The 10373-nt window shown below is 39.4% G+C and overlaps 1 protein-coding gene across 1 annotated transcript; it reads left to right on the top strand.

The window, feature by feature from the left end:
* The first annotated feature begins 1037 nt into the window (after nucleotides 1-1037).
* On the top strand, nucleotides 1038-9685 carry LOC307125618 (UDP-glucuronosyltransferase 2A2-like). Its single transcript, XM_079815619.1, has 6 exons — nucleotides 1038-1792; nucleotides 2338-2486; nucleotides 7165-7296; nucleotides 7501-7588; nucleotides 8018-8240; nucleotides 8341-9685. The coding sequence occupies exons 1-6, from the start codon at nucleotides 1087-1089 to the stop codon at nucleotides 8621-8623; spliced, it is 1581 nt and encodes a 526-aa protein (XP_079671745.1). The 5' UTR covers nucleotides 1038-1086; the 3' UTR covers nucleotides 8624-9685.
* The last annotated feature ends 688 nt before the right edge of the window (nucleotides 9686-10373 follow it).

The following is a 10373-nucleotide window of genomic DNA, read 5'->3' as shown; positions in this document are numbered from 1 at the left end:
TGTTCCTGCCTTACAGGCTAGGCTTCTTGCTGTGTAATACATTAACCCCTTAAGGCTCGATAGTCTGGTCTGGGTTAAGTATTTGTATAAGTCATAAGTACATTCCTTATACGCCTCGAATTATCTGGTCATTCATTATTCTTGGCCCGACTATGTCTGGTCTACACATATATATATATAGATATATATATGCTACACGTATCTTGTGTGTTATTCTCATTAAATGGCCCGACTCAGGTCTGGCTCATATTGGGACTTCATGATATCATATTACGGGCCCACTTAGGTCGGCTTGGGTATGGTGTCTCCGGGCTTCAGAGCCGTTAAGCAAGCACAGCGTTTTGCATTGGTCCCCCATAGCGCTTAGCAAATGCAATACGAGAGTACTCTCGAAAGGGAACGCTTCGGTTACTAAAGTAACCTCGGTTCCCTGAGAAGAGGGAACGAGTATTGCGTTTGCTTGCCGTGCTTCACTTGCTCAGGAGTCGCTTCAGTCGATTAACCTAACTAACCTTGCGAGACAGGGTCTTATATACCCTTGGCTATGCAAATTCTGCTGCCCCTTGTGGCGGGAATATAGAAGGACCTGATTGGTCCGTCCCGCTCAGCGGTCTCGCCATAGGTTGCTGCAGTTGCAGCGGCACAGCCAATCAGCACGCAGCAGCTTCCTGCTGAGAGCTGTGCAGCTGCACTGCGTGTTATATGGTATTTTTAGGATAAAAATTTGCTCCAATATCTCGAGGAAAGGAATTCCCCCATAGCGTTTAGCAAACGCAATACTCGTTCCCTCTTCTCAGGGAACCGAGGTTACATTAGTAATCGAAGCGTTGTTTTTCTTATCCATGAATGAGGAACATAGGGTGGGACATACTGCTTCAAATAATGTGTGATAAATTGTTTTTCAAATTACACATGTTTAAAGCTGTATGAACTTTCTTTACCTTTCTGTTTGGACTCTACCTTTTACCCTGTTGATTTATGAGCACCATGACTTGTTAAAATCTATATACTATGTTAATGATTATACCAGACTGTCCAGCACATAAGGCAGGAGACTAAAGATCTCACAATCTACCTCTGGCAATCATGAGACTCATAGTATTTATTTCTCTGATCACTTTGTTCGGCCCTGGAAAGTGTGGGAATATTTTAGTTTGGTATACTGAGGGCAGTCACTGGATCAATCTGAAGATTGTGTTGGAAACATTGATTGACAGGGGACACAATGTCACGGTGTTGGTGCCGGATGCCTCTCTCTTCATGAAAGCTAAAGCATCGGATCGCTTCTCCTACCAGCCCTTTAACGTGTCCATGGATAAACAGGAGATGCGACAGTTCATTGATGAATTTCTGCATTTCTCAGTGTATGAGATGGATCAGTTAAACTTGCTGCAGATTGCAATAAAATTTTATAAGTTAGCTTCCAAACATCAGGCAATGTCTCTGGCACACTGTGACGGCATTTTGAAATCTCCCGAGTTGATGGACAAATTACGGAATGGAAAGTTTGATGTTGTTCTGTCAGATCCGATCTACGCGTGCAGCGATATTGTGGCTGAAGAGCTGGACATTCCCTTGGTTTTCACTTTACGATTCTCCATCGCTCACACCGCAGAGCGGATGTGTGGTCAGATACCAGCTCCACCATCATTTGTCCCTGGAGCCATGAGTAAACTCACTGACAAGATGAGCTTTACAGAGCGAGTCTTCAATATGCTGTTCTACTTTTCTCAAGATGTTTTTTCCATTGTTGCTTGGAAAAAATTTGACAACTATTACACTGAATATTTAGGTGAGCTGAAGAAAGTTTCCGGAAAGAGTTTACTGACAAATTAATTCTGTCACCTCATGTAGTTTCACATCAATATAGGCTAAAAATTAATTGGCCTGAGCATGACTTTTTTCTATTTTAAACCTTACTGTTAACTGTTAAGATATTTTGTTTTATCTGGGGAACAAATATACCTTTTTTTTTTCATTTATTTTAAGGGTAATCAACATGCCACAAATGATGTTGATAGAGCTTATCTTGTATTGAACTCAGAATATTCTTTCAAATATTCCTTCAATTTTTCTCAAAAGAGAAATGGTCAGTGCAAAGTGCAGACATTTGCTATCATCACATCATGAATGTAAGGGACACATTTCCGTTTAGTCACCAAATGAAGGGTTTGTGACTCCTTGTACCATCAACCAATCAGTTTTGTCATGTCATACTTCAATTTTCCTACGGTTTCAGACTTATTCATATGGCATTTACAGCTTTGAATCATATGTGCTCCAGCATGTCTAAAAAAAACCTTTTTGTGTAAAGCTATTAAGCACTCCTCATTTCAGGTCGGCCCACTTCCTATTGTGAGATGATGGGTAAAGCTGATATCTGGTTAATCCGAACCTACTGGGATTTTGAGTTTCCACGGCCATTCCTGCCCAACTTCAAATTCATTGGAGGGCTTCACTGCACCCCTGCCAAGCCATTACCCAAGGTGTGTCTTGTCTTTTTAAAGATTCTACCTCATTTGCTGTTATAAAGAAGATAGGAGATCTGAATTTCTTAAAACATACACTTGGAACAGTGATAACTTGCATTCCCCATCTGTTAGTCACTACTATGTTATGTCGACTGACAAATGGGGACTCGCTAGGAATCACCGGACATTAGAATTGGTGAGTGGAATTTGCATGCCAAGCCACTCCCCCGTACATTCGGGTATATAAGATGGCAGCTTGCATCAGGGCTGGACTGGGGCTAAAATTCGGCCCTGACAAACCCGGCCCATGAGTTCCTCGTGAATGTTTTTGCTGGGGTTAGGGCCTTAAATTGTAACTACATAAAACTAGGACAGGGACAAATAATTATGGATATTATCAAATTTACTGCAAATGCAGATAACAAACTTAATATTGCACTTTTGTCACACATAAATGCACTTGACAGTAAAGCACTAATTTTGAGATAGGACGCAGGAAAGTAAATTTACTGCTTTTAAATTCTGTCATCATTTACTCACTCTCATATCATTCCAAACCTGTATGACTTTCTCTCTTCCGTGAAACACAAAAGAAGATATTTTGAAGAATGTTGGCAACCAAACCATAGGCAACCATTGAATATTGTATGGACAAAAAAAACAGACTCAAATGATTTTCTTTTATGTTACACAGAAATAAATTCATTCAGGTTTGGAATGATATTAGGGTGAGTAAACGATCACATTTTTGGGTTGAACTACACCTTTAATCTTTAATCAGTGTTCATTCTGACAGCAAATCTTTATTTAGTTTTAGTCATAGTCTTTTGACTAAAATGCCATTTAGTTTTAGTCATATTTTAGTCACCTGAATTGTTTTTAGTTTTAGTATAGTTTTAGTCGACTAAATATCATACGATTTTAGTCGACTAAATCTACAGTAGATTTAGTCTCCTAAAATCGAATGAGTTTAGTTAAATTGTAATACATTAATCATTACATAACCGACTGTCACTTGAACTGACATTTTGACATCATTTTGTTTTTGACATTAAAAATACACGAAAGAGAGCTCAATTCACTTTTTTGTCTGTTTTTTAAAAACAGCTATATAGTTTTTATAACTTTGTATTTCTGTTTTAGTCAGTAGGACATATCAGGTTAAGCTAAAGCTTCAAATAAGATTGTTTATTTATTTGTTTTTTAAATTTCAGTTTACATTTATTTAATTTCAAGTAATGAAGTTTTTTTTATGGTTTTAGTTAACTATTATAACCCTGATACTTTATTGAATATGTGTCAAATACTGGTCTTTCCTCCTAACTATAAATTAAATGGGAATTAAATGAAATGCAGTTTATTGTATAACCAAAAACGAATATATAATGCATGACTTTTAATGATAAACAAGCTCGAAATACACAGGGACTTTTATTTTTAAATGTCTGCGCCTTGTTGCAGTTGCAGCTGCTCATTCAATTTCAGATGAGATACAACCCCAAATCAGAAAAAGTTGGGACAGTATGGAAAACGCAAAAAAAAAAAAAAAAGAAGTGATTTCTTAATGTACTTTGACTTGTATTTCATTGCAGACAATATGAACAAAAAATATTTCATGTTTTGTCTGGTCAACTTCATGTCATTTGTAAATATGCATCCTTTCCTGTCATTCAGACCTGCAACACATTTCAAAAAAAGTTGGGACTGGAGCAATTTAGGGCTAGTAATGAGGTAAAATGGTTAAATAATGATGTGATTTGAAACAGGTGATGTCAACAGGTGATTGTAATTATGATTTGGTACAAAAGCAGCATCCAAGAAAGGTCTAATCCTTTAGGAGCAAAGATGGGCAGAGGATCGCCAGTTTGCCAACAAATACGTGAGAAAATTATTGAAATGTTTAAAAACAATGTTCTTCAGAGAAAGATAGGAAGAGATTTGGATATTTCACATTCAACAGTGCATAACATAATTAAAAGATTCAAGGAATCTGGAGGAATTTCAGTGCGTAAAGGACAAGGGCGCAAGCCTAAGCTGAACAACCGTGATCTCCGATCCCTCAGGCGGCACTGCATCAAGAATCGTCATTCATCTATAAGCGATATCACCACATGGGCTCAGGACTACTTTGGCAAACCTTTGTCAAGTACCACAATACGTAGTTACATCCACAAATGCCAGTTAAAACTGTACTGTGCCAAAAGGAAGCCCTATGTTAACAGTGTCCAGAAGTGCCGTCGACTTCTCTGGGCTCGGAGGCATCTGGGATGGACCATCACACAGTGGAAATGTGTACTGTGGTCAGATGAATCAGTATTTCAGGTATTTTTTGGGAGGAATGGACGCCGTGTGCTCCGGACCAAAGAAGAAAAGGATCATCCAGACTGTTACCAGCAACAAGTCCAAAAGCCAGGGTCTGTCATGGTATGGGGTTGTGTCAGTGCCCTTGGCAAAGGTAACTTGCACTTCTGTGAAGGCATCATTAATGCTGAAAAGTACATAGAGATTTTGGAGCATAATATGCTGCCTTCAAAAAGACATCTTTTCCAGGGACGTCCATGCATATTTCAACAAGACAATGCAAAACCACATTCTGCACACATTACAAAGTCCTGGCTGCGGAGGAAGAGGGTACGGGTACGCAAAATGAAGCGCAAAATGCGACAGCGAAGACCCCGTACTGTTGCCCACCTTAAGACTTGTTTGCAGGAAGAATGGGACAAAATTACACCTGAAACACTTCATCACTTGGTGTCTTCAGTCCCTAAACGTCTTTTAAGTGTTGTGAAAAGGAATGGCAACATTACAAAGTGGTAAATGCTTTACTGTCCCAACTTTTTTTGAAATGTGTTGCAGGTCTGAATGACAGGAAAGGATGCATATTTACAAATGACATGAAGTTGACCAGACAAAACATGAAATATTTTGTGTTCATATTGTCTGCAATGAAATACAAGTCAAAGTAAATTTAAAAATCACTTCTTTTTTTTTTATTTGCGTTTTCCATACTGTCCCAACTTTTTCTGATTTGGGGTTGTAAAATATGCATTGTTATAACCGTCTAAAACATATTACTATATAAACATCGTAAAGTAAACATTGTCATTATTCATCAGCATTAGTTCATAAACAATTGCCTGGTATAAATGTGCGCTATTCATTGATTGTGAGCCGCTCTGGAGCGCTGGATTGGGGATGCCGGAGTCTGTAGAACGCGCAACAGCGCCGTGTTTTCCAGCAGTTAGATCAGCACGTTCAAATCAAATGTGCACATCTGTTACACAGGATATCAGTTCTGACTGGATCTCTTCCCTAATCGTCCCTCCCTAACATTTTCGTCTCGTTTTTATTTGTTGACGAAAATGACAGTAGAGCAACGCAGAGCCACGAGCACGGGAGACCTGAGGGTTACAGTGGGAGCTCTTCTGCCGGGTCAGTCCCCACGGACCTCCCACTCCTCTGCAGTGTTGTGTGCCATCAAACTGCCGGATGATGGCAGTCCTTCTCATGGACCTAGCGTATCGACATCTGATCTCTGAGTGGAGATCAGATGACGATAGCTTCATCAGAGAGTGGGCTATTGTCCTCTGCAGAGGAAGATGATGCAGAGTTGACGACCATGCTTGCCCGGGCCGCTGCGGGCACCGGGATCGAGTGGAACCCTCCACCTTGACCCAAGCGCTCGCGGTTGGATGATTGGATCCTGGGTGCAGCATGCAGTTCACAGCCACAACGGTTCTTCCCGGAAGTGCATGAGGAGATTCAGAAGTCGTGGAAGGCAACTTTTACAGCCCAAAGCCGCTTCCCAACCTCCTCCACTCTCACTTCCCTCAATGGTGGGGCCGTCCCGCTTGCTTGCATAGACATTCATACTCGGCTATGTGATGAAGTTCGCCAAGCGTCCAAGCGGTGGCAGGCAAAAACATCCTTGTCCTGCACGTGGAGATTGCAGCCGAGATGAGGTCAGGGTTTTACAGCCCTTACTTCATCGTGCCCAAGAAAGGTGTTAGGTTACGACTGATCTTGGATCTGTGTGTCTTGAATTGGGCACTTTCCAAGCTTTTGTTTAAGATGCTAACGTGGAAGTGCATCATCACGTGCATTCATCCCCAAGATTGGTTTGCAGCAATCTACCTCGACACAGAACTTTTCTTTGGTTTTCCTTTGAGGGTCGGGCATAACAGTACAAGGTCCTCCCCTTTGGGCTGTCCCTGTCTCCCCACGTCTTTACCAAAGTCGTGGAGGCTGCCCTTGCCCCGCTAAGGGAAGTAAGCATTCGCATTTTAAATCTCGACAACAGGCTCATTCTAGCTCACTCTCGAGATCTGTTGTGCGAACACAGAGACCTAGTGCTTAGGCACCTCAGCCATCTGAGGCTTCAGGTCAACTAGGAAAAGAGCATGCTTTCCCCGTGCAGAGTATCTCTTTTCTCGGTATGGAGTTGCACTCTGTCAATGAGACGGGTTGTCTCACCAACGAGCATGCTCCGCCGGTGCTGAACTGCCTGTAAATGTTCAGGGGGAAAACAGCAGGCTACAGGCTCCTGGGGCATATGACAGCCGCAGTAACGCCGCTCAGATTGATGCATATGAGACCACTAAAGCACTGGCTTAACAACCGAGTCCTGAGATGGGTATGAGTTTTTCAGAGTCAATTTTCACATCATAAGTTCATGATGTCTTTTTATGTGTAGGACATGGAGGAGTTTGTACAGAGCTCAGGGGATGATGGGATTGTGGTCTTCACTCTGGGGTCTTTGATAGACAAAATGCCCAAAGAGACGAGCAATAGGATCGCCTCTGCACTGGCACAGATCCCACAGAAGGTAACTGATCATTCTTACATCTGTTCCACCCAAATATCATAAACACATAAGCACTGCTTCTCTATGTTATTTTAATGAGGGAAAGTATTTCATTTTTCACAATTCAATGTGAACATTCACATTTACTCAGGTAGTGTTTCTTTATAATATCTTTGTCATCATACACTGATCAGTCGAGAGTGTGTTTGTGCACGTGTGTTGCAGGTCTTATGGAGATCCAGTGGAGAGAAGCCAGATACTCTTGGTGAAAACACCAGAATCTATAAGTGGATCCCTCAGAATGATTTATTGGGTTTGTATTATAATTTGAGATTGTATGCAACTTTAAAACAAATGCAAATACTTTCATATTTAATTTTTATATATATATATATATATATATATATATATATATATATATATATATATATATATATATATATATATATATATATATATATATATGAAAAGATTATTTAAAAAAAAGGCATCTTGCTTAAAAACCAATAGTTAAAAAAAAAGGACTAAAGGTAACAATGGAAGTAAATTAGGCGAAGGGTTAAAAAAAAGATCCTGTCGTTTTATTGTTATAGCCCTTATATGACTATACAACAGTTTATTATTCTCTCTGTTTAAATTCTTCTTGAGTCTGGTTGTGTAATTTGGAGTTTGCTTCATATAAACTGACCCAACGACTTTTGCTTTTCCTTGTTTATTTATCCATGTTTGTCTTCTGTTTCAGGCCACCCTAAAACCAGAGCGTTTATCACTCATGGGGGCACTAATGGCATATATGAGGCCATATATCATGCCGTTCCAATGGTCGGGATCCCCTTGTTTGCTGACCAGCCAGATAATTTGGCTCATATGAAGGCCAAAGGGGTTGCAGTTGTCATGGACAGCATCAAGACCATGCAGCCGCAAGAGCTGGTGGATGGACTCAACGCCGTCATTAATGACCCCTCGTAAGTCACTCATATCATTTGATTTACACTGGTGGCATTGCATAACATAGACACAGTATACACAGATATAGTATTACATTATTTGTCTGCATCTCCGCAGGTATAAAGAGAATGCAACACGTCTGTCCAGGATTCATCATGACAGACCAATGAAGCCTTTGGATGAGTCGGTGTTCTGGATTGAGTTCGTCATGCGTAATAAAGGTGCTAAACACCTGCGTGTAGAAGCGCACAACCTTACCTGGTACCAGTACCACTGTCTGGATGTGTTCGCTTTTCTTTTCACTATCCTGACTGTAGTCCTCTACGTCTGTTTTAGAATGTCCAAATTCTTCATAATGCGTTGCTGTTTTAGATCAAAGCGGAAAAGCAAAAAAGAGTGATAGTGTTTTTCATTGCTTTGAACATTCTGTATGATTTATTAATTTTTAAATGTTTTCAAATTATTTACATTTGAAACTTTTAATATCTGCATATTTGGGCTCTAGCTATTGAGTTGGGCTCTTATTTATAATGCAACACCAGTAAGCAATACATTGTGGCCCCTAGTGGTCATTGGAAGACAGAAGATTTTATTTTAAAAGACTGTGACTACAAACGGCCACCGTAATTTTGCCAAGTAAGACATGTTCCTGGGTCAACATATTTTGTTGATACCAGAACAACATTCTTATCCAAAAATTTTGTCCTAAACCTAACCATAACCCATCCCTAAAATCAGAGGGAAATGATGGTGAATGACACTGATGTAGAAGCACCTAACCCTGGCTCTGGCTGTAAGCCTAAACTTGGCATAAACTGTAAACTTGTCCCTCAAATCTGATTGGTGGACTGGAATGTTGTTCCAGGATCAGCAAAAATTTTGCTCCAGGAACATGTGGTTCTTATTGAAATCAGGTTCACCAGCATTTTATTCTAAAAATAATGCAACCATCCCACCTACACAGATTTTATTTGAATTTAAATAAAAACATGTTTACATTTGATCTACTTGTATTTATTTTAGATTGAAAAATAGGAGCGATATGAATGTCATATTAATACACTATTCATGTTTTATTTGTATACACATAAAGGCATCTGTTTTTTCTTCAGTATTGTTTTTAAAAAATTCATAATTGTTTAATCTTTCATACTATTTTTTACAAACCTGGGTTGGTTAATAATCTTGGGTATTCATGTTTAAGTATTTGACACTGTACATTTGCAAAACCCAGGTTCACATTTGTAATAGTATATTTAAGGGTCATCTGTGAAAATGCAACCTTGTTAGTTTGCTCTGGCTGTTTTAAATATGTTGAGTCTTACAAAATGAAACAAAATTAAAATATATTTTTTAGACTGAAATTTTACGCATAGAATCAATATGCACTTTTTTGTAATTCATTTATTGATCATTGTATGATCAAATTAATTAAAAGTTACATTTTGTACAACAGAGTTTTCAGTTGGAGTTTAGTGCTTTTTTTGTTGATATTAGGCTTTTTGGCTCAAGCGAGCAGCATGGGGCATGTAAAGATCAACTGTCTAGGGTCATGAAGGTACATGCTGTAACAACTTATCCACTGAAGAGGCAAGTTGCGAACCCAAATGCAGCTTTATTCCAAACAAAAACATAAAACAAGGACTTGGCAAAAACAAACTATAAAACACTTTATCTATAACAGAACTCACCGACAGCGGGTTACAACATTCAATAACAGACGAAGACACGTGGCAAACATGAGGGCTAAATACACACAGACTAATGACAAGACAAGTGACACCTGTGAACCGTGATTAAACAATGAACCAATGACAGGACAAGACACAAGATCACATGAGGGCATGGGAATCACATGACAATGAAACATGACAAAATCAGGAAGTGAATGACAAGACTAAGACTGCGTCCCAATTCGCATACTATCCGTACTAAATAGTATTCGAAAAAAGAATTAGTATGTCCCAAATCTTAGTATGTTGAAAAAAGTATTCCAAAGATTCCCGGATGGTTTACTATTTCCGGTCAGAATCCGAAGTGCAGATCGATGCGCACTCTAACGGCTGATATTACCCACAACCCATTGCGAGATGGACGAGGATTCTATTAGAACTACAAATGCGGATAAAAAGTGCTAAAAAACTACAAAC

Source organism: Gobio gobio, assembly GCF_949357685.1.
Source record: "Gobio gobio genome assembly, chromosome: 4".
Taxonomy (NCBI): Eukaryota; Metazoa; Chordata; class Actinopteri; order Cypriniformes; family Gobionidae; genus Gobio; species Gobio gobio.
This window is presented reverse-complemented; position numbering and strand designations above follow the sequence as displayed.

Coding starts and splice junctions, on each gene's coding strand:
- LOC307125618 (XM_079815619.1), top strand. CDS start 1,087: ATGAGACTCATAGTATTTATTTCTCTGATCACTTTGTTCGGCCCTGGA. Junction 2,487..7,164: donor CTGCCAAGCCATTACCCAAG/GTGTGTCTTGTC, acceptor TTTTATGTGTAG/GACATGGAGGAGTTTGTACA. Junction 7,297..7,500: donor TGGCACAGATCCCACAGAAG/GTAACTGATCAT, acceptor CGTGTGTTGCAG/GTCTTATGGAGATCCAGTGG.